The sequence below is a fragment of the Manis pentadactyla genome, chromosome 4 (assembly GCF_030020395.1).
Source record: "Manis pentadactyla isolate mManPen7 chromosome 4, mManPen7.hap1, whole genome shotgun sequence".
In the NCBI taxonomy this organism is placed as follows: Eukaryota; Metazoa; Chordata; class Mammalia; order Pholidota; family Manidae; genus Manis; species Manis pentadactyla.
In genome coordinates this window covers 27,249,373-27,274,006 of record NC_080022.1, presented here as the reverse complement: position 1 = coordinate 27,274,006, position 24,634 = coordinate 27,249,373, and the positions used below count along the sequence as shown (strand labels likewise).

Sequence of the window (24,634 nt, the reverse complement as noted above, 5' to 3'; positions counted from 1 at the left end):
TCCGGGCTCAGTTGACAAGAGGAGCTAAGACCCTTCTACCCAACCCAGATTATATTTGCCGGGCAGGCCGGAGGCGCTTCGTGATTGGTAGAACGGAGTGGGGTTGGGCCTCCCGTAGCAAGTCTCCTCCGGGTTGGTGCAGATCGTTGGGGGCGGGGCCCGGCGGGGCCCTCAGTCCGGCTGGGCGCGAAAGCTTGAACTGCGCTGCGGAGCTCTCCTCGGCGGGAGCAGCTGCGCCGCGGCTGAGGAAAGCGGGGGTGCGCTTCGTCCCGAGCGAAGCGCTGCGGAGGCCGGAGTCATGACGGGCGAAGAGGTTTCTGAGGTAAGTTCTCGCCCAGGCCTTCCTCCGCGTCTGCGGAGGCCCGGCGCCGAGGGGTGGGGGGCGGGGAGGCTGCCGCCGAGCCTGGGAGGACTGCTGCTCCCGAGCTCCCAGCGTACAGCTCGACCTCGCGGCCCAGTGGCCGAAACCCACCGGCCCCACGGGCTCGAGCCTTCGCGAGCCGGTCCCGGCGCCGACGTTCGCGCGCCCGTGTCCTCGGCGGTGTCGCTCCCATCGCTGCGGCGCGCACAGCCCGCCGGCCGGCCCCTCCTCCGCCTGCCGCGCCCGCCCGCACTCGCCTTTGGCGCGTTTCCTGCCGCGGGCGCGCTTCCTCTTACGGAGCCCCCCAGAGTTGGGCCAAACCGCCCGCAGCTGGCAGGCGGGCCGGGCATCTGCGAGCTCGAGGCTGGGTCTGGAAGGGGCTTTGAGGCCATCGCGCGCGGCCTCGAGAGCAGTTTCCGCCAGGGGGCCTTCTGGCCGGTGTCCGCCTGCTCGCTTGGCGGATCTGGGCATAGAAACGAACGACCTGTTTCCAGATCTGTATTCTTTTCTGGGGCCGGGCCTGGGTGGACACACTCGAAATTCAGTAATCAAGATGATATTTAAAGGCAATAATTTTAAAAAACAAAAGGAATGCAAAAAATCCCATGGTTTTTGCTTTTGAACAAAATACCAAACTTAAAAGACAACTTTCAACTGTGCCTCACTCACTGCACCTTAACAGTCACAGCCCTGGTTCCAATAAAACTTTATTTACACAGGTAGGCAGCTGACTTCATGAGCCATAGTTTGCCAATTTGGTTTTTGTTTTTAAATATTGCACTGAGATACTATCTTTTACTGAGTTTTTTGAGACCTTCTCTCCGCACCCTGTCCCTGGCCCTGACTTGCTGGTACTGCTACAAACTGCCTAGAACGGAATGATTAAGAGCATCACCGTGTATTGAGCTACCTGGTTACCTAACTCAGTTTCCTTATCCACAATCTGAGAGCTTTGGATTGTTGCAAGGATGGTCAGCCTTCGGTATCTTGGTTATTTTTATTTTAATAATTGTCACAAACATTCCAACCAATTTAATAGTTGTTTGAGAAACCATTAGGGTGAGGCCTTGTGCCCAGTAGCCTTACAGATGTTAATATATTCCCTTTTATTAATAAGTTGATTCTGAGCCCTGAGATCATCAAGGAGGCAGGAGGTCTGGCATCTAGGGTGGGCTTGGTCACCAACTGGTCAAATCACCTAACACACCCCTTTCTTAGATTTTTTTACTTGTGACTTTTAAATAGTTTTATTTGAACAATTTCAAACGTATACAAATGTGGAAAGGCTGTTATAATGAACCTACCACCTAACTTCAGCAACTTTCAAATCACGCCAATCTTATTCATTTATAACCCCACCTGTTTTCCTCCCTCACTGGATTATTTGCAGGAAAATTCCAGACATTTCATCCACAAATATTTCATTATGCATCACTAAAAGATACAAGGTTTTCCACAAAAGATAACCACAATATTATTACCTCACCTAAGAAATTTAGAATTATTGCTTAATACTAAATATTTAGTCAGTGTTCAGACTTCTTTGACTCAATAGATATACTTTCAATTTGTTTATATTAGGATCCAAAGTGTGCATATTGCTATTGCTGTTATGTGTGTGTGTGTGTGCATATATATATATATATAAACTCTATAGGTCCCTCTCCCTCTCTTTCATTTTACTGTTAAAGAAACCATATAGTTTGTCCTATAGAGTTTCCCACATCCAGATTGCATCTCTGTGATGTTACTTAACGTGTCACTTGGATATACTGAGAAATAGTTCACACAGAAAAAGCATAATGAATGCTTGATTCTTTTCATTTATTTACCATTACTTAGGATTAATTCTATAGTGTCCTTCGAAGGTGAACATGAGTTTTGTTTTCTGTCCAGTAATTTTTAATGTCATCCCTTTGTCGAACGATTGTTTAGTTTTTTCCCTTATTTCAGCCTGATAATCCCATGATGATTTGTGTATCATTACATACTTAGAGCTTTCTGTCACCTGCTCATTAATGCAAAATGTATTCTCATTTTCTAGGTACCTCTAGAAATCAGTGATCCAAAGCTCATTTCACAAGAAGAAGCAGATAGTCCTTCAGATAGTGGACAGGGCAGCTATGAAACAATTGGGCCCTTGAGTGAACAAGGTTTGTAATAGTCAGTACTTTTATTTTTAGGAATAGAATGATGAGACTTGGTTTGTAAGTGGATTGGATTAATTTCATTATTTTCTTGATTTAATAGATTATTAATGCCTGACCTTATTCTTATTATTACAGCAAAATATTAGTGCTTATGCCCTTTTGAAAGTAACCGTTTCTATTATATTATTGAATGTATAAAATGTCTAAAAGCTACCACATTGCCTGGTTGAATGCATTCATCCTATAATAAAAGGATTTTTTTAACACCTGCCAGAAGGATTAGAACAACTTTACACGTTGTAAATATATATAATTACATTTCTCAGTAACAGGCATTTTTCCAGGGAAAATGTTTTTCAAAATATATTTTTAGATTTGCTTTGCTACAATCAGTTCTTAGCAGTAGTTATATAATTTCACAAGGTGATACATCACTTGGATAATTGGATATGTTTTTGAGGAGTAGGGGACTAGGAAGAAGGCCAAATGACAGTACACCTCTAAAAGAAATTGTCTTTCTTCCAGATTCAGATGAAGAGATATTTGTGAGTAAGAAATTGAAAAGCAGGAAGGTACTACAAGACAGTGATTCTGAAAAAGAGGACACAAATGCCTCTCCACAGAAAACTACCTCTGACAGCATCGAGGAAAATAAAGAGAATTTATATGCTGGAAAAAATGGAAAAGTCAGAAGGATTTACAAAACTCTGGCAGACAGTGATGAAAGTGACATTGAGGAGTCTTTGTATCAGGAAACTCTTGAAACTCAAGTGACACCTTGCTTAGAACTGAGTTTCCAGTCTGAAAACTGTGTGGACTTTACAGTTGACAGAAAGAGTTCCAAAAAACCCATGTGTGATAAAGAAGGAAAAGCAAAAGTAAAATCAAAGAGAAGACTTGAGAAAGAGGAGAGAAAGATGGAAAAAATTAGGTGGCTAAAAAAGAAGGAAAAAAAAAAAGAGGTACATTTAAAAGAATACTTTGCTGTTTCTAAGGCAGATTAACATTTTAGAAAAAGTTGCTTTCAGTTCTTGAGGTTGTATCTGTGCTCAGAATATAGCTTTGAGTTAATTGTTTTGCACTGCAAGTAGTGAGGCATATATATGATTTAAAACTTGTTGGTCTCATTCCATTTCAGATACTTGGAGGACACTTCCAAATAAATGGGTTTCTGATTTTCTTTGTAAGCACATGTTTTTGTTTTTGATCTTTGCTCTTTCTGATCTGATGCAAATTAACTTTCAAAGGAGGATTTTCATGCATCTATCAGTCAGAAGTCTTGTTTGTCAATGAGAAAACCCATCTTCAAGTTCTGTAAACTAGTTGCTTAATAAGTATTTAATTAACTTTTCAAAAATATTAAGTTAGTTTTGGACCATGGCACAAAATCACAGCGTAAACTGTTTAGGAACCAGTGAGAATGCTCTAAAATGCCATATATTTGTCTGTTGATGGAACACGGCTTCTTTCTAGCCTGATCCAAATTGCCATATGATGCTGTGAAATAATTGGGTTTTGAAATGTTTGGATTTTGCTTTTTCCTTATGCATTATCCAGGAAGATGATGTGAAACAGCCATTTAATGATAGTGGCTGTCTTCTTGTGGATAAAGACCTTTTTGAAACTGGGTTGGAGGAGGAAAATAGCTCTCCACTGGAAGATGAAGAATCATTAGAATCAATAAGGGCAGCTGTGAAAAACAAAGTAAAACACAAGGCAAGTAAAAGACAATTGGAATAAGAACTAACCCTCTGCCTCTAACCTTTGCTTTGTTTTCTGGCCCACCCTTAGAACCTTTGTTTGTTTCCAACTGAAGGAAAATGTGTCGATTGATCTAAGTTTTTCAGCTGTTAATTTTGGAATTGTGCAGTAGAAGTGATAGACCTGCTAACTTGTTTGGAAAACAATATTTTGATTGCCCGCATAGGAAAGCTGGGAGTGTGCGGAGTAAGATACTTGATGTTGTTTAAGAAGCAGGTGAATAATGGAGCAGAGATATGACTTAGAATCCTTAGGCCTCTAAGAAACGGATTTGTGGGATTTCAGGAAGGGGATCAAATTGAAGCATCAGTCAAAGCATTGTTGTCCTGAGTGTTTGGAAGCCTAATTGTTCTTCCTGAGATTAGCTCCTTGGGAGTATTATCTCTCCGTAGGGACAGAGGTCCAAGAAATGAGAACCCAAACTCCATTTGAGACGTCATGTTTGTTTTGTAGGCATTATAGGATGCTGTGTTTAAAATTTTCTATTTGATAATTATTAATATAGCATGATGGGATGTTGGAGTACAAAAGCAATATTTGAGTAAGCAACATCTTAGTTTAGTTTAATTTTTGTCCATATTCAACTTGTAATCTTTTCTTTTAGAAAAAGGAACTGTCTTTGGAGAGTGGGGTCTGTTCATTTGAAGAAGAAAGTGGGTTACCAAAAAGCACCATGAAGAAGGTGAGGTGGAGTCCTGCTTAGTTGTCATGTTGATCTCTTTCCCCAGGAGACTGTGTATTTCTCAGAGATAAATGTCATGTGTATCACATTTTCCTGGCTTCTGAGATATTGCTTTGTATATATTAGGGACACAAATGTGGATTGGATTGAATTTTATGTGATGTGCAAATAAACGAGCTTGAGTTTATATTGTATCAAGCTTATTGGTGCTCACTATTCCCCTTCTGTCCTCTTTTCTTGGAGAAAGGAAACTTAAGGGATAAATATCTTTCTGGATAACATTAATATAGTCCCACTTTTTGTTTCTTTAAGGAAAGGAAAGCAGCCAAGTTAAGTAAGGAAGCACTAAAGAAACTGCATAGTGAGACTCAGCGCCTTATTCGAGGTAATGCAAACCAGAACAGTAAACCTTTGAGACAAATCACAGTATTTCTTTCTAAGCTCAACTTGGATGTGGGGAATTTTTGTTTTCAATAGTTTTTCTGCATCAGGAACCCTTTGGAAACTTTTCAAATATGTAAATTCATAGGTCCCATAGAAATTCTGATTCAGTAGGCTTGAAGTGTGGTCCAATAGTCTGTATTTTAAAGAAAACTTTCTGAATCAGTTTGATTTCACAACTAGGTCTACAAGCCGCTGGTCTTCAGGGAGTTCTTTAATATTCAGATCCTGTCTTTATTAATACCAGGATTGTTTTCTGTTTCTGGTGATTGATTTGGTTGTACTGTTTAGTTAGCAGAATATGAAATGACATTTCAGAATATAAGTATATGTATTTGCTTGTTTTGTTCCATTTTGTAGAGACTGCACTTAATCTTCCATATCACATGCCTGAGGATAAAACCATTCATGATTTCTTCAAACGTAAACCCCGGCCCACTTGCCAGGGAAATGCCATGGCACTACTGAAGTAAGAACTCTCTTTCCTTGTGATTACAATTTTCATAAACATTCAGTTTTGTAGCAAACATCTGGTGTAAAAAGTTCAGATTCCTCACTCCCTTAAAATCAATTTGACCGATCCACCAAATGCTAAGGGATGAGAACGTTTCACATTTAGGACAATTTTCAACTTCAGTTTATTTTCCCTTCTCTAGGTCATCTAAGTATCAGTCAAACCAGCACAAAGAAATCACAAACTCTGCAAATACAACAGAGATGAATAATGAGCACCATAGCAAAGATGCAGGTGCAGGACAACAGGTGCAGACAACAGGTGCAGGATATGAAATGGAAATTAATGCACTTCCTGCAAAAGATCCCCAGGTGGCTACTGGATCAGATGAGTCTTGCCATAAGGGAAGTAAAGAGCTGGAAATTCAGGAGAAACAGGAGCAGAACAATGCTAGCCCTTTACTTGAGGATGTCTCAGTGGCACAGGAGGAATCCAGCTTCCTCAGGAATAAGGACAATGAGGGGTATCAGGCTGAAGGGCTTCAGGCACCTGAACATCATGCCCTGGAGGGAGAAGAAGTTCTGAAAAAAACAGAAGAAGCAGAGGAAAAGGTGGAAGTGCCCAGGCAACAGACTAAATCAGCAGCAGCTGTGCCACGTGAAAAAGTGAGGCGGTTCACTCTGGACAGACTTAGGCAACTGGGAGTAGATGTTTTTATTAAACCTCGGCTGGGTGCTGATGAGGATTCCTTTGTGATACTTGAAGAACCTGAAACCAACAGAGGTAATACTTTGAATTGCGGGGAGCCTCTCCACAGTGATTTATTCTAGCAGCTTTTGACTTTTTGCCACTAGGACAAGGAACACAGGAAAAACGGATAACCACACATGATCTTACTTTATAGATGAACCAGATACAGGTAGAATCCTATTTAGGTCAATTTGGCAGGATATCACAGAACATTCTAAACCTTGTTTAAGATGGAAGCCTGTTGATAAGTCAATATACAGAAGAAACTTACGCCTTTTGTGTTATGGTGTGACAAACTGTCCACTGTATGAGGTGCTAGAGGGCATTCCAAGAGAAATGCGATATTTGTCCTACACTTCAGCTCCTTACACTTTAGCAGGGAAGAGGAGTATACAAATAACAGTGATGCAGAAGTGGAAAGTGACATCGCCCATGGTGAATAGGTGTCACTGAAAATTACAAAAAATAACATAAAGAAAAAGAGAAAACATTCTTTATTGAACGAAACATTTAGAATACAGTACAATAGGAGTTCAGAGGAGGGAAAGGTGTGCTCCCATAGGTGGTCAAAGGATGGCTTGAAAAGTTGGTGGATAAAGTAACTTGTTCACTCTCTTCCCCTTTACGCTTTGAGTATGGATCTTTTGGATTGTTCCCTACTCTGTCCCTACTGCTTCCACAGTGGATGACACTGGGCATGCACATTTATTGAATGAATGAGCCTTCAAGACAGAACTCAACTATTACTACATTCGGTAAACTTCTGACTTGTAGGTAAAATTGGGTGTCCCCTTCTCCATGTTGAGGCTGTGTGCATGATTTAGAGCTTAGGCTCAGTAGCAAGACCAGGGTTTGAATCTGGATTATGCTACTTACTGTTTAACCTTCAGTGTGCTCTTTGACCTCTCCAAGTGATCTTTTAAAAAATGAAACAGTAATACTATCTGGTTCACAGGGCTATAGTGAAGATTTTTTGAAATAATGCATACAAACAACATAAAGAAGCACTCAAATAGTGGCTGCTACTTCTGTTACTAGTGAAATTTTTTACATCAAGCCTCTCCTTCATTGAACAGTTTATGGTGGTAGGTGCTCTGTCAGCTACAGTATCTGGTGGGTGAGTCTTTGATGATGGAATGGGTAGACTTTACGGAAGTGGAACAAGGACATTCTTGGAAGGGACAGAAAAGGCTCTGTCTGTCATATTGGGAGGATGTGTAAGTCAATGTGACCAGAGCAGGAGGTGGGAGGAAGGATGGTGTAACAGAACTTGCAGAGCTCCATTAACAAAGAAGCATGGGGATAAGGTGTTGCCCAGAACAGAGGAAAAATTTTGTTGGGTGGGACTAGCAGTTGTTTCAACAGTCCCAGAGTAAAAGAGAGGGAAGAGATATTCATTTTTTAAAATATTTACTATATTAGACACTGTGAGATTTTTTTTATGTGGGACTGGAAGTTATCTAAACAGTCCTGAACTGAGAGGCAGGAAAAGGAAGAAACCTCTTTTTTTCAGTGCCTACTATATTAGACACAGATAGACTCTTTATTAGTTATGTTTCTTAATTCTCAGAGCCTCAGGTATTATTTTGCAAATGAAGAGATTGAGGCTTGGAGTAGTTTTTCTACATTACATTTGGCTTATATAGGGGACTAGCACCATGAAGTATATTGAGGAAGAACAGTTGTAGCACTCCATTCATTTGGGTTAAGTTATATGAATTCAACATAGGTGGGGTTTTTTAATATTTTTTTTATTAAGGTATCATTCATATATATTCTTATGAAGGTTTCACTAGAAAAACAATGTGATTACTACATTCATCCATATATATTATTGAGTCCCCTTCCATACCCCATTTCAGTCACTGTCCCTCAGTGTAGTAAGATACCACAGAGTCACTACTTGTCTTCTCTGCTGCACTGAATTCAACATAGGTTTAGAAGCAAAGCAATTTGATATCTGCGTGTGTGTGTGTGTGTGTTGTCATAGAACTTTGTTGAGCTTAAAACAACTTAGCTGGTAATTCTTAACCAGAATCTTACAGGAAAGAGTTGGAGCTTGGCAAATTGACATACTTGTTGGTGTTTGTTTTTAGAACTGGAAGCGCTGAAGCAGCGCTTCTGGAAGCATGCTAATCCAGCTGCCAAACCCAGGGCTGGTCAGAGGGTGAATGTGAACATCATAGTGAAAGATGTGGGCACGGATGGGAAGGAAGAGCTGAAGGCAGATGTGGTACCTGTGACTTTGGCAGCTGAGAAGTTGGATGGAGCAAGCCACACAAAACCAGGTATTTGAGTTCACTTTTTTTTCCCTTTTTCTTTATGCTCTGTACTCTAGCCAGTCTTCATGGCTACCATAGACTATCATGAAAATTACTGAACACGTATGCTCTGCCAGGTGCTGCTCCAGAGACTTTACAGTAGATAACATTAGTATATTTATATATGAGGGAACTGATATACAAAGCATTTAAACAACTTGCTCAAATTTACACAGCTAGTAAGTAGTAGAACCAGAAGCCTAATCCAGACCTCCTAACTCCAGAGCTCAGAACACATAATGGCTTCTGAGGTTTTTTAAGTAGCTGCATAATATTCCATTGCATGAATATAGCATGACTTATTTAAACATACTCCTATTAATGAACATCTTGTTTGTTCTAGTTTTTGGTATTTCATACAATGTTGCATCCTAGTATCAGGGATACATTGGTGTATCTGGATGCAAAATTCCTTACAGTGGAATCAAGTCAAATTTTTATGTCATCCCATATTTTATATATCATACCTTCAAAATAGTTGCACTGATTTACGCTCTAAATGACAGTGTGTAAGAGTTCCCGTTTCCTCCTGTTAATAGTGAGAATTATCAAACTTTTAAATTTTTGCCAGATATGTTAAAAATGCTGTCACTTACTTTGATTTATATTTCTTTAACTGGAAGTGAGGTTAAGCATTATTTTTGATATGTCTATTAACAATATATGTTCAGTTTTTTCTAACTTCCAGTTCCTCTCTTGCCCATTTTACTTGTAGGTTGTTTTCCTTTAATAAAGGTAAAGTGTTTTCTTTCATGGCTTCTGAACCAGACACTTTTAAAGTCCCACTCCTCACCCCATTTTTGGCCCTTTGTAGTAGTATTTTTATAATCTCTGTGTGGTATATTATCCCAGGGTATAGAACATAATTATGGCAGTTTTTTACACTTCAATTCATAATACTCCCCATTTGTTAAGATAGCAAAAGCCTAGAATAGTAAGGTCTCTGATTTTCCTTTTGGGATGTGCCGAGAGCACTTGCAAATGTTCTAAATGCATGCTTCCATTATCATATTATGTAGTCAGTCATTATATCTAAAGCATTTCTTCATATTTCTGTGCAGGCGAAAAGCTTCAGGTGCTGAAAGCTAAACTGCAAGAAGCAATGAAACTCCGAAGGTTTGAGGAACGCCAAAAGCGCCAGGCATTATTTCAGTTAGATAATGAAGATGGATTTGAAGAAGAGGAGGAGGAGGAAGAAATGACAGATGAATCTGAGGAAGACGGAGATGAGGAGGAAGAGGGGGAGTTAGAGGAAGAAGAAGGGAACGAAGAGGAGGAAGGCAATCAGGAGGTTTCTGGCAATTATATAATTTTGTTAGTTGGTCATGATGAATAAGGGAAAGAGAAAATCAGATTTGAAGAAGAGTATAAGCATGTTCAACTATGGAAGAGATTTTAAGGGCAGAGGTGAATGTAGCTAGCTCATATGTACCTCAATCTTAGGGCATTCAGTTCTGTCGGCACCACTGAACACCTACAGTTCACAGAGCCATAGCCTTGTCTTCTGCCTGTTAGTTTATATATTATAATATAAAGCTACTATTGAAATGGGGTTGTATTAATAGAAACTTTTATCTTTGTTGTTTGTTTAGGTTTTTCTGTTCAGAATAGAAAGCAGTTTTAACCTTTGCCAGGTTGAGGTCTAGAATAAATTCCCAGGCAGGCTGAGACCTTCCTGAGTTCATTTCATTCTTGAGGGTTTTTGTAGCAGGGCTGCTTCCCCTGTTCCATACTTTGGTTTTCCACCTAGGAAAGATAGATGATGATAGAGTTTGGAGTGTTAAAAAATACATATATCCATGTTTAAATACTCGCTGGTGTCACTTGAAGTAGTTGGCCAGTAGTTAGCCCTGAGTTAAGAAAGAAGGAAGCAGTGGCTGAACTGAGCAGCATGTCACGGTCTGTTGTTGGGTTAAGGCCAGTAGTTGTCCTGCAATCTCAGGCTAATCATTTAACCTCTTATTGCCTCAATAAAATGATAATCCTATCTTCTTTCATAATCTTGTAGCAATTTAGGAAGAGTAAAAGGTAAAATAAGTATAAAAGGAAAATTATGTTAATGAAATGGTTAGACCAAGCCTGCATGTTTACCCTTTCAAAGTTAAGATGTGACCTGTAACCAAGCAGCTGTATTTTAGGCTAATAGTATTTGCTTTTAAATTTTTTTGACTGATACTATTTTGTTTTGGGGCCGTGTGATTGGTAAAGAATACAGAATTCCTTCTCAGTAATGAAGAAATGGAAACCAAAGATGAGAAAGAAGTGGATAAAGAAAACAATGATGGGAGTAGTGAAATTGGCAAGTCAGTTGGCCTTCTCTCTGTTCCCAAGCCTCTCTCATCAGATTCTACCTTACTTCTGTTCAAGGACAACTCTTCCAAGATGGGGTAAGTAATTTTCTCTAAGGAAAGATAAGATTGCCTTGGATTTGCCCCTCTAATAAGCAGAAACAGACGCTCAAACATTTTACCTTCTCATTTTGTAGCTACTTTCCTAGTGAAGAAAAATCAGAAACAGATGAAAACTCGGGCAAAAGGCCTAGCAAACTGGGTAAGTAGTGACTCTGATGCAGAACTTGATTTTTCTTTGATCCTCCTGAAGCTTTGACACTTCAGGACTACAATTCCATAAGGTTCCATTTTTTTAACACTTATGGACTTTACCTAGTCATACATGTAGCAATTAAAGGAAACTTATGAATTAGAATATTTTTCTTGGTTCCATTTTTAAAAACTTACATGTTTTCCTTATACAGTTTACACCTGAACAACATGGGTTTGAACTGTGTAGGTCCATTTATATGCAGATTTTTTCAATTACTATATTGGGAAATTTTTTGGAGATTTTCAACAATTTGAAAAAAACATTTTCTTTAGCTTACTTTGTTGTACAAATACAGCATATAATGCATATAATATATATGTGCTAATTGACAGTTTATGTTATCAGGCTTCTCATCAACAGTAGGCTATTAATAGTTAAGTTTTTGGGGAGTCAGCAGTTGTTCACAGATTTTCAACTACACAGTGCAGTTGGTGCCCTTAACCCCCACATACATTGTTCAAGGGTCAGCCGTAGTTGACCATGGGCATATAATATGTCTTCCGTGAGTGTGTGTTCATTGAACCATGGAACATTTCTGTCATATGTAGATCAAAAGAAGATGTATAAGTAATTGGATAATGCAGTGATCATAGGCATTAGCCAGGGTAAGAAAAAGATGGGAACTTTCAGGTGTCACTTAGCTCAGAGAGAGAAACCCTGATTGTATAATGCTATTTTAGTACTGTAATTTACCTTCATTTTAATGTTTTGGAACATATAACCTGAGAGGTTTGCCTATGAATGTTACCTGACAGTTTCTTTCTCAGCTCTTTTTCCTAAACAAATCCACCTTATTTCTGGAATCATGCACTTAAAAAGTATTTCTCTTTCTTTAGATGAAGATGATTCATGCTCATTGCTAACAAAGGAGAGCAGCCACAATAGCAGCTTTGAGCTGGTTGGCTCCACAATTCCATCCTATCAGCCTTGCAACAGACAAACAGGCCGTGGGACCAGTTTTTTCCCTACAGCAGGGGGATTCAGATCTCCTTCCCCTGGGCTATTTCGAGCCAGTTTGGTCAGCTCTGCTTCTAAGGTAAGATGGTAATGGTTTTCTAATCTCCTCCCCTTTTTGCTTCCCACATTGCTAAATAAAGTGTGTCCAAGCCAACCGACTCCCACCACATATGTATGTTCAGTTTAAAGAATCCACCCCCTTTGTGTATTAAAAACAAGCCTCATCCAATATTCTTACTTTCTTGAAGATATTTTTCCTTATGCTTCTCTTGGCTATGCATTGTCCTCCTTAACTGCAATTGCCTGAGAGTAGATTAAATATTGCAAATAGCACCTTCTGTTGTTGTCATGACAGTGAATGACATTTGTAAAATGTTTTGTTTTTGTTTGGTTTTGTTGTGGTGCCAGAGTTCAGGAAAGCTGTCTGAGCCTTCACTTCCCATAGAGGATTCCCAGGATCTGTATAACGCCTCCCCAGAGCCTAAGCCACTTTTCCTAGGAGCAGGCGACTTCCAGTTCTGTTTAGAAGATGACACTCAGAGCCAACTGTTGGATGCAGATGGGTAGGTAGTTTCATGATTCTGTGGGTGGGATAGTGCTGGGTACTGCTTAATTTTGTTTAAAAATAAAGTAAGCTTCTGTCACTCCATCTGTGCTTTCTCTTCTGAGAAAGAGGTGTGCAGACTGTTAGTATTACATTCTGCAAGTTTGAACAAAGTGTCTATAGAAAACAAAATGTAAATAGCCCTTGCTTGCATGCTGATCCTTCGATCTCTGGCTTATGTGAAATTCATAGCTCTTGTAAAGCCATTGAATTGCCATCCTACCTTGCTAAGATTGTTGGCTGGAATTAAGAATTGGCAGACCTGTGGCACATTATATGGACGTAACACCAAGCCCTCCTCCAGCATCATCTGAAGCCAAAATTATACATTGCCCTTTACCTTTTGAACAGCATTTATTCTTCCTAAAACTTCCCCCTCCCTCTTTAGATATCACAAGCTTAAGGTATGACTGTTTGGTCTTCTGGTTTGGGGTTCAGCTCCTAACATCGATATTGGAAATGAGTTCAGCTTCTAACATCGGTATTGGAAATGAGTTCAGAATTTTTCACCTATTAGTTTGTTTTTTTCCCCTAGAGAATTTCTTACACTTTTCATTGTGCTTATAGGTTCTTAAATGTTAGAAACCACAGGAATCAGTACCAAACTTTGAAGCCTCGACTGCCATTAGCCAGTATGGATGAGAATGCCATGGATGCTAACATGGAAGAGCTACTGGATCTGTGTACTGGGAATTTCACATCTCAGGCTGAAAAACCTCTGTCTGTAAACAGCAACAAGAAAGAGAACATGGAGGAACTTCTGAATCTTTGTTCAGGAAAATTCATTTCACAGGGTAAACATCCAACAGAGAGCTTTAGGCTCACCCCAGCCAAATATGTTAAATCAGTGCCTTTGAAAAGAAGCCCTTTACTCTCAGGTGAAAAGTTCACAGAAAACACGACCATGATGGATTCTTGCATAGAGGTTGAATTCTAAGCTTCCTGATATTTAGAGCTCTCACATTCTTAGGGTGGTAAATTGTCAACACTGCTTTAGCTTTGGCCACATGTTTGGTCATTTATGGTTAATGTGTGAAAAGCTTAGAACAGTGTCTGGTGTATGATAAATTTCACATAAGTGCTCACTCCCATCTGCATGCCCCTTTCTCCCCTGCACACCTACTAGAAAATGAGCTCTGAAAGCTGGGATCTTTCTTTTGTTCACTACTGTATCTCTGGTGCCTGGCACATAGTAAGCCCTAAATAAGGATTTGCTGAATGAATGGATGGTGAGCTTTCTTGGGCAAGGCTTACCTTAATTGTATTGAGCTGGCATGTCTTTAGATGGCTGGTGAATGAGGATAAAGCTGTGATTTTGTGATGACAAATCTTTGTTGTGATGTAGAGGCCTCTGCTCTGGCTCCATCAGAGTTAAATGAACAGGAGAAGGAGAGCAGCATGGGTGATCCAATGGAAGAAGCACTTGCTCTTTGCTCAGGCTCTTTCCCAACAGACAGGTATGTCTCAGTGATTGGAGGAAACTTGGGAAGGCCCAGTCTTCTGATAAAATCCTGGGGTCAGGTTCTCTGGGCTTAGCAATAACTAGTCATCTTAGAGGCTTCATGTCCTCTCTGAGATTCTTAAGAGTAGGTATGAGTCTCATATTTTCATAGTAAGGAAATTACAGCACTTTCATTTAATTGATGGAGAACGGGGTAAAAAAAGGGAAGAATAAGCACATAAAAGTGCTCAACATCACTAATAATTAGCAAACTGCAAATCAAAACCGTAAGATACTACCTCATATCCATTAGGATGGCTGCTATCAAACAGAAAATAACAGGAATTAGTGAGGATATGGAGAAATTGGAACCCTTGTCCACTCCTAGTGGGAATGTAAAATGGTGAAGCTGCTATGGAAAATAGAATGGCAGTTCCTCAAAAAATTAAAAATTAGAATATGATCCCGCAATTCCACTTCTGGGTATATACACAAAAGAAGTGAAAACAGACTTGAATAGGTACTTATACACATGTTCATAGCAGCATTATTAGTAATAGTAAAAAAATAGAAGCATCCCAAGTGGATAAACAAAATGTGTGTGTGTGTGTGTGTAGGTGTTTGTATATATTATTATGGAATAATGGAATATTCAGCCTTAAAAAGGAAATTCTTACACATGCTACAGTAGGGCTGAACTTTAAGGACACCACACTAAATGAAATAAGCCAACCACAAAACTATAAGTTCTGTATGATTCCATTTATGTGAGGGACTTAGAGTAGTCAAATTCATAGGGACTGAAAGTAGAAAGGTGGTTGCCAGGAGCTAAACAGAGAGAAAGATGGGTAATTGTTCTTTAAAGGATAAAGAATTTCAGTTTTGCAAGATGGAAAGAATTTGGGAGGTTTGTTACACAACAGTGTGAATGTACTTAACACTTGGATGGACACTTTAAAAAGTGGCTAAGATGGTCAATTCTGTTATGTGTATTTTATGAAAATTAAAAAAAAATTTTTTTAAGGCAAGATACCTTATTTCCTGATGAAATTGTTGGTACTTAGGAAATATTTGCAATTTTCAAGTTGGCTAACTGCTTTTAGTTGGCTTTCATGAACTTATTTGTTGATTTGCATCTTAGAGAAGAAGAAGATGACGAGGAGGAGTTTGAAGACTTTCGGCTTGTCCCAAACGATAATGAATTTGATAGTGATGAGGTGGGTTTCAAGGGAACAAAGTAGTCATAATTGAATTCCATGTATTGCTGCTGTATGTTTTTCTTCTAGTCTGAGTTCTTAAGAATTCTAAATTTGGCTTGTTATCAGAAGCAGTTTCCTCGAAAGAGATGTTTGAGGAGAATTTTGCAAATATGAGGGCATATTTTATTCTGCTAAACTTTGCAAGTGGTACTATATGATTTTGCAGGATGAGCACAATGACTCTGATGATGAAGGTCTGGCTCTGGAAGGCCAGGAAGATGACGATGATGAAGAAGAGCTCCTGAAGCGATCTGAGAAGTTGAAAAGGCAAATGTAAGTATTACATCCATTCCTTCAATTGCCAGAAAATTCTCCCTAACAGTTGAGTTGAGCTTGTCACCAATTTATCTAAATTTGCTGGTTCTATTTTTGCATTTTTTGGTTAACACGGTTTAAGTAAAATCCATTCATATGATCTCTCTTGAGTATTCAAAGATGGCCTGTCCTCCTGAAGTGATTTCTATATTAAACATCGAGTTCCTTCTGCTGTTTCTCAGGCGACTGTTTTCTTTGCTTCCAGACTCCTCACATACTGGATATACTCTTGATCCTCAGGTGTGGTCTGACTTCTGCTGTGTATATGGTGGTACAGCCACATCCATTTTTGGGGATGCATACTAATAAAGTAACCAAAAATCATAAGAGCTGAGTGACTGTAGATCCTGGGATCTCATAGACAACTAGACAACTAAAATTACTTGGGTCTTTTTTCCTATGAATTACTGTCATTCAGTCTTTGCCTCATCATAGTCTTGGGCGAATGACCCCTTTATTTTTTTAAATGTTTTATTGTTGTTCTGATCATGAAAGTAAATGATTGATTTTTATATATTTAAAAGACTATAGAAAGATATAAATTAGAAATCATTCAGGTCCACTATCCAGAGTATTTATGAAAGTGTTGGTGCTGGTTATTGCCTCATAACCTTTTTTATGCATACATTTTTATATAGTTGAAATCTGTACAAATTATTTTGTATGTACAATTTTGCATCTTGCTTTTTTTCCCACTTACCATATCCATAAGCATTTCCCCATGATGTTAAAAGTTTTTATAAAGACCATTTTAATAGGTTTTCAATGTTATATTGTACATGGATGACTTCCAGAATTCACATTTAGAACATATTGATCTGTCCTAGATTTATATTGTTTTTAACCCATCATTCCATTCTATTAAGATCATTTTGGGGTTCTAATTTGTCACCTGTCAAATTATCTCATACAGCTTTGGGTCATCTATAGATTTTTCTAAGGCAGTGGTTCTTAAACCTTATTTGACTGCAGAGTGCCTTGTTCATATGAAATCTTATAACGAATGACAGCTAAAAGTTGGACTGCTGAAAGAGAGGGGTTGGGAAGATTGGGAAACTTAGTGGCTAGTAGCCCCTGCAGGAATTCCCCAGTGATCCTAGAATTTGGAGGAACTCCGCTTGCTTTAAAAAAAATAGCACAAGTCTTTGATAAAAATTAGCTTTCAGGAAGTTATCAAACTTCTGCCACTCATGACCATAGACTACAGGACTTTGAACCCAGAGTAACAGCAGATTTGTTCTCAATAGGAATTGAAATTTAAAAAATTAACAACTAGTGATTTTGATTACCAGTATCTCTGAGCCTCAGTCATGCCTCTAACTTGGGAGTCAAGATTTGGTGGACTGTAAGAGTCCCAGTCTATTACCTATATACAGTCCTACCTCTTGTCTGTCTCTTAAAACTGGTGAGCTTAAATACAAACAAAATAGTTTGAACTTTCCAGCAGGTATATCCCAATGTAGAGAGGAGATAGAGAGTTCTACCTCTAAATTCACCAACTTAATTGAATCCAGGCTCTTCTACCTCCTAGCTGTATGACCTTGGGTAAGTCACTTACTCTCTGAGTCTCAGTTCCTTAAACTGTATTGAAGGAAATAACGGTGCCCCCTCCTGAGGTGATGCACTGATACCCATCACATACAGTATGCATTTTCTAACCTTCAAATTTATTTTTCAGGAGATTAAAGAAATACCTGGAGGATGAGGCAGAGGTATCAGGGAGTGACGTGGGAAGTGAAGATGAGTATGACGGGGAAGAAATTGATGAATATGAACAGGATGAAATTGATGAAGTACTTCCTTCTGATGAGGAACTGCAGAATCAAATTAAGAAAATACACATGTGAGTATCCCACCAAGCCCTTCAGACTAATGGGGTGTGTCTTAAGGCAGGCCCGTTAGCCGGCCAAAATGGTCCTGGTTTTGAACACCCTATTTTTCCTATAGGAAAACAATGTTGGATGATGATAAACGACAGCTACGTTTATACCAAGAGAGATACCTTGCTGATGGGGACCTGCATAGTGATGGTCCTGGACGGGTGAGGAGATTCCGATGGAAAAACACAGGTATCTTCGTTGTTGTCTTTAGAAGCAAATGGTAAAATGTACATGTTTGTCCAGTTAAAGATGGCGAGTGGAAATCTAAACTATAACAGACCATTGTGGTGGACCTGGCTGTATCCATTATTTTCTGTTAGTGGGTGGGAAACATTTGTGTCAGTAGGTGGTGAATGATAAGAGTCCCTTTGTGTCTGTCCAGGCACCTTCACCTTACAGAATGCTGATAGCCTTACTCTTTGCTTTAGATGATGCTTCCCAGATGGACTTGTTCTACAGAGACTCGGATGATGATCAGATTGAAGAACAGCTCGATGAGACAGAAGCCAGATGGAGGAAGGAGCGAATTGAACGAGAGCAATGGCTTCGAGACCAGGTAGGATTCCTACAAGAAAGTCACCCATTCTCACTCTAGTTTATGAGGAGAGGACACCAAGCTTTCTGTGATAGTTTCAAAATCTTGGGCAACATATTGCTCTCTCTCTTAATCCTTGAATTTCCTTTTGTGCTTTGAGAAGGTTACCATGGGCAATTCTCTTCATGTTTGTTTGTCCAAAATCAATTTTTTTGTCTAAAGCAACAGAAGGTTGCAAAAAGGGAAACAAATGATACCCCAGGTACCTTAGCTTCATAGTGCAGGCTATGCTAACTATTCAGGGGGAACTGTAGACTTCTTTTAATGATGTCTGATTTTCATTCTCAGGCACAGCAGGGGAACATTGCAGCTGAAGAAGAAGAAATTGGGGAAGATAGTCAGTTTATGATGCTAGCCAAGAAAGTTACAGCCAGAGCGCTGCAGAAAAATGGTAAGCTCTAGATCCTCCTCAGCACCCAGCCCACTGGGTTGTAAGTGCTGGAGCCTTGGAGGTGACTCCAGCCTTCAGGAGTTGTGACAGTTTAGTCATGAGCCTGTGTCTGAAGAGGCCCTTCAGAAGTAGAGAAAAATGGCGTTCTTGGAGCTTAGACTGTTGAGCAATGGATGCTGTATTTGTGAGTATATGTAACTGGCTTTGCTTAATGTTTATTCTAAGGCAGCTCAGAGTAGTGAATTCTGGCTTCTTTATCTAGTTGCTCAGGATTTTATATATACCTAAGTGTTGGAGCTGGAATTTGAACCTGGATATATCTAACACCAGAGCTGAGTCTCTTAAACACTACTTCACACTCTTACTGCTCTTGTTTTTTTCTCATAACTGTTAATGGTTAGTTGATAATGTTCAACGTGTTTGTTGGTCTTCTTGTAGCCACTTACTGTAGTTTCAAGTCACCATTATAAAATAATCCCAGTTCCTATAGCTTTACTTTAATTAAAGGCTTCTTAGCTTGTTTAAATTAAAAGTAATTCTACCCAGCTTTGTCCAGGAAAGGCCTCTCTGTCTATTTTTTTTCAGCTAATCACACTGTGGTTATTCAAGAATCAAAGTCTTTACTCAGAAATCCTTTTGAAGCCATCACACTGGGAAATGCCCACCAGGTTGGTTGGGGACCTTGTTAGCCTGTGTCATGATCTGCAAGTTATAAAGGCCCAGGTCAAGCTAAGGGAGGAGAGGGTGTGACTGCAGGAAATGGGAGTAGATGTCAAAGGAGTCTGCCGTTTCTTTTCTACTTGAGTAGAGTAGGAATATGTCCCCTCAATACCTGGGGGAGGCAGGGAGGGACTGACTTATCATTCTTTCCTTGGAACTTGGGATTTGGTGCCAGATGATGCTTCTTTCCTCAGCTGAAGACAGGTTCATTGCTAAACCAGCCCAAAGCTGTGCTTCAGAAACTGGCTGCCCTCTCTGACCTCAATCCCAGTGCTCCCCGAAATTCAAGAAACTTTGTTTTCCATACACTCTCTCCTGTTAAGGCTGGAGCAGCAAAGGAATCGTCTAAGCCTCAGGTAGGGGATTTGAGAACTGATTTGGTGGCTCTCCAAAGCCGAATTTATTTATTTATCTATTAAAAATACATGTATTTCTGGCTTAAAGGCTTATGCTGTGGCATTAATCTTGGCACTCCCTAGTAACGTACAGGGAGGTTGCTACCCCCACTGGGTAATCAGCTTTGAAACTTGCCTCGAAAGTCTATATATGTTTGTTTCTAATTGTCCATGCTTTCACTATGAGTTATTTAAGAGCTAATTGAAGTTAAAGTACTTGTATGAGAGTTTTGAGCTGACCCTGACTCTCTCTTTGCTTGCTAGGTAAGGAGAAAGGGTCCATCTTTAATGACATCCCCTTCACCCAAGCGCCTCAAGACAGATGATAGCACTTCAGGCTTGAAGCAAAGCATCTTCAGATACTTGGAAAGCTAACACCAGCAAGGGTGCCAGCACTTACGTTGAGACTGCTTTGAGAAGTTTATGGCAGTGAAGGTTGGAATTAACTGCTCACATGGATGATTCCTCCTTCCTTCATAATCAATGCATTAAGAATTCAGACAGAGCTTCAAAGCACATGGCTGTGGGTATCTATTTCCTTTCCTAGTATTATTTCCTGGGTTGGCCACCAATCTTAATTCCACAGTGTTTACAACACCAACTCATGGCACATCTGGGTGTAGGCTCATTTCCTTCATTAAACATTTGACATCCTAGCAGCTTCCTGGGTTGATACCTCTTTGTGAAAGGGGTGGTTGGAGGAGGAGGAAGAAGAAAAAATGTGGCATTACAGAAAATTACAGTGAATGTCGATATCAGAATGACTCCTTAACAGCCCTGACATCTGCACCACAGTGACCAGGACTTGGTGAAAGAGTGAATTCATAGAGGACCTAGGAACCAACAGATGGGCTGCTATATTCATCTTGTCCCTTCCATTTTCCTGTATGCCTCTTCCCAAAGCAGCTTCAAATGTCCAAGGAACCTTTGCCTCCTTTATAATAAGGATCCAAACTGGTACTCAAGTCATAAAACCTTGGCCCTAATTTTCTGAACTATGAGGATGAAGATAAAGGGTTCACCCAATGTCTGTCCACATTAGATATCCCATGGGGCAGAGAGCTCTTGCCTGGGACTGAATTCTCAGTTTGAAACACTGTTACTCAAGGACCTCCCTGTTCATCCTGGCAAGAAGAAACATAATTATTTATTGCATTCATCTGGGTTGAGTATAGTGCCCTGATCAATCAGAAAATAATTAAATACTTCATTACTTATTTTGAGAGAAGACCACCATGGAGTTGAGTCAAAATATTGTTGAAGAGAATTGCCACCAACCCGTTTTCCCTGAATTATTATGAGGATCTCAGAATTTTAGACAGATTCCTTCCCCCTCAGAACTGAGAGTCACCTGCTGCTTTGGAAAAACATTTCATGTGGATACTGTGGTTTCACTGTCAGCAGCTGGACTTGAGAAATTGGATGAATTGTGCCAATTTTGTCTTGGCAGATGGGTATACCAGTTTAGTGTTGGAATTAGGGTATAGGTTTCTACAATTGTTTCTCATATGCAAGATGCTGACTTTGACAGAATTTTTTGTATATTTGTAATCTTGTAATGGGAAAATGTATTTAAAGATGTTTTAATATGTATGTAGTTTTTCAATAAATCTTAATGCCTTGAAGGCAGGATTTGAGCATACAGGATTTGAGAAGGCTATCCAGATAGAACGCTCACTTAGGTCAGTGCCTGTCTGCTGTTAGGAGCATTTGTGTTCAGGCTCTCCCTCCCAGGGAAGCCCTCTGGGTCTAGATGACAGGCTGCCTCTCACTGGTGTTTAAACTTCTCAATTTGAATTGATCAAGTTAACTCACCAAGTAGTTTGGGTTCAGTGCAGGTGAGGGGAGATTACATAAATGGTACCTGTTGTATTAGCCCTTTGATTGGTAGCCGTGGGTCCAAGATGAGAGTTATTGCTCCCCCTCTTTGAGCTCTCTAAACATTATACAGGCTTTGGGCAGTTTGGGGCAAAGTCAGGTTTTGTTGGGCAAAAGAGAACTGGGTAGGATGGTTAGTTAGATATGTCTCCCCTTTTGCTTTCCCATATCCTTTTTTGGGGGAGAGATGCATGAGGATATCAGTGCCTGAGAAATATGGGAAGCAACAAGTTTCTATTCTGGGCTCTAGAAAGAAAGCACCTTTTGGAGAAAGAAAAGATGCCAGTAGGGCCATCATAAGGCAAGCTAAGCCTTGACATTTGTAACAGCACTGAGGTGGGTAGTTGTGACCTGACCCACAAACCCTGTGCCCAAAGCATGGAGCCATTAGCTTCAGCTTTGTTTCAGTGCAATGGGTGAGCGCCTGCCGCTGTGGCTCCTGCTGGGACTCAGCACCACTAGCTTGGAAATTACATACTTGGAATGAGAGCCCGTGAGTCTGGGAAAGAGAGAATGGTCAGTGTCCTTTTACCAACTTGTACCACACATGGGTAGGGACACATGGTATTTATTTCATTTAAACAGGTCTCTGATCTCATTAATTCAGTCTACAGTTGCACAAGCCATTCTGGGATCTCTTCCTTAAGGATGAGGTTATATTCACCAGGGTACTACAGAGACAGGCTCATGGTGCTCAGTTCCTTGTGTGATCTATCTCCTCAACTGCTTCTGTTTAAACTTTATCCCACTTTGAAAATTTCTGATTTTCTCAACATTTTTGTCTTTATCTCCTAGAGTTGTCTAATAACTCATGGGGCCTCCTGTCCAAAGACTTGTACCTAAGGATAGGGGAGAGTAATTCTGGGAAGAGTATTGTGGCACTATCCAGTTATATCTTCTACCTTGTAACCTCACTGCTGAGCACGTGGCCTGGATTGTAGGGTTGCCCAGCAAAGGTTAAGTAATACCATACCTTTCAGAGCCTCCATAAGAAGAGGCTAGCAATTCATGCCTCTCTCAGAGCTGCTGTGAGGCTTAAGTTGGACAATGTACAACTGGAATTGTGTCAAGTACTGCTCTGCAAGCATAAGAAATCTCAGTATCACAACCACCTCACATTCTGTGGACCACTCATTAAAGGCCCCTTATCTCTAATATTAGCATCTCGAACAACATCTTTAAGAATGTAATCTTCCTTCCCTAAAAATCTCTTCCTCCTGTGTTTCCCATTTCAGTAAAAGGTTCTTCCACATACCGAGTCACTCAGGCTGGAAACCTAAAGGGCATTTTTATTTATTAGTTATTAAAATTTTATTTCATTTTATCATTCCTTCAAGTCTGAGTTGAAGGGATTTTTTTTGTGATTGTTGAACTATATATTAGTTTCAGGTGTACAACATAATGATTCGATATTTGTACATATTGCAAAATGATCACAATAAGTCTAATCTGTCAAGATACATAGTTAAAATGTTTTCTTGTGATATGAACTTTTAAGATCTACTCTCCTGGCAACTTATGCGCTGGTATTAACTATAGTCACTACTGTATATTACATCCCACCAATTATTTGTAAGTGAAGGGCATTCTTGACACCTTCCTTACTCCCATAATCAAACCATTCCCAAGTCCTATTCTTTCTACTTCCAAATTACATCTTGAATCATCTTACTTCCAGCTAGCTCTATAGCCAGTGCTCTATTCCAAGATGCCATAACTTCTTACCAGGGTACTTCAATAGGCTCCTGACCTCCCCACTCCTATTTTGCTTCTGACCCTGCAACCCATGCACAGCAACCACAGGGTGACCTTTGTATAAACATAAATTGGAGGATGCCACTCCTCACTTAAACCCTTTATGTCTTCTACTGCACTCAGATTTAAGTTCAAAGTCCTCATGGCCTTCAGGGCCCTCCATTATATATATCTCTGCCTCCCAACCTCCTATCCCTTGTCTTTTCACGTTAAGCTCTGCTTCAGAGCCTTCCAAAGTGCCCTTCCCTCCACCCTCTTGTCTGACTAATGCACAATTCTCCAGGTGTTAGCTTCTATCTAACTTCCTCAGAGATGCCCTCTTTAACCCCCCCTTCTTAATTAAGTTACCTCTGTTTTCCTTTCTTTTGGATCTCTTATCACAATTTGCCACCTTAATGTTTGTTCAGGTCTGCTTTTCCTGTTACACTAAATTCTGTGAAAGCAGAGATGATATCTTTTGTTAAAAAATGTACGCACTCTGTCTCTAGTAGTTGTATCGTCATGGTCTGTACTACCCATACCCTTCCCATCCCCTTTTTCTGTTCTCTCTTCTCTCACCTTAAAGGTTTTCATTTTCAGTTTATTGATCTAGTTCTTCCCCATGGTGGGATACATAATGGGAAGGGGTGGGGGTTGAAGTAGCTACAGCCTAAGGGTGATCAGAGGAAGATCTGGGGTTGGACACCTGGGTTCCTTTCCTTCATTTTGGAAGGAACCTGTCTGGTATTCCTGATGGCTGGTGGGCTAGAGGCGGGGGTGAAGAGGCAGCTGCCAGCTCCAGGCTGGAGGATCACTGGGCCCAGTCCAAGGGGGAAAAGTGCTAGGGGAAGGGTTGGGAATGAGTTACGATGTAGGTTTTTCAGCCCCCATCTCTTTTTTTCTCAGAGGCTGAGGGAAGGAAAAGGCTGAATGCCCACCCC

The 24,634-nt window shown here is 40.1% G+C and overlaps 1 protein-coding gene across 1 annotated transcript; it reads left to right on the top strand.

The window, feature by feature from the left end:
• The first annotated feature begins 174 nt into the window (after positions 1 to 174).
• Positions 175 to 21,404, top strand: CLSPN (claspin). The gene is made up of 25 exons (XM_057499997.1): positions 175 to 322; positions 2,406 to 2,514; positions 3,037 to 3,473; positions 4,069 to 4,227; positions 4,877 to 4,954; positions 5,267 to 5,339; positions 5,756 to 5,864; positions 6,052 to 6,632; positions 8,696 to 8,887; positions 9,982 to 10,211; positions 11,129 to 11,307; positions 11,406 to 11,470; positions 12,361 to 12,560; positions 12,890 to 13,044; positions 13,653 to 13,879; positions 14,431 to 14,542; positions 15,668 to 15,743; positions 15,952 to 16,058; positions 17,779 to 17,943; positions 18,048 to 18,169; positions 18,409 to 18,536; positions 18,864 to 18,966; positions 19,552 to 19,634; positions 19,881 to 20,042; positions 20,346 to 21,404. Exons 1-25 carry the CDS (start codon positions 299 to 301, stop codon positions 20,454 to 20,456), a joined length of 3,987 nt encoding a protein of 1,328 aa, XP_057355980.1. The 5' UTR covers positions 175 to 298; the 3' UTR covers positions 20,457 to 21,404.
• The last annotated feature ends 3,230 nt before the right edge of the window (positions 21,405 to 24,634 follow it).

Coding starts and splice junctions, on each gene's coding strand:
- CLSPN (XM_057499997.1), top strand. CDS start 299: ATGACGGGCGAAGAGGTTTCTGAG. Junction 16,059..17,778: donor GAGAAGTTGAAAAGGCAAAT/GTAAGTATTACA, acceptor TTTATTTTTCAG/GAGATTAAAGAAATACCTGG. Junction 18,967..19,551: donor CAGAGCGCTGCAGAAAAATG/GTAAGCTCTAGA, acceptor ATTTTTTTTCAG/CTAATCACACTGTGGTTATT.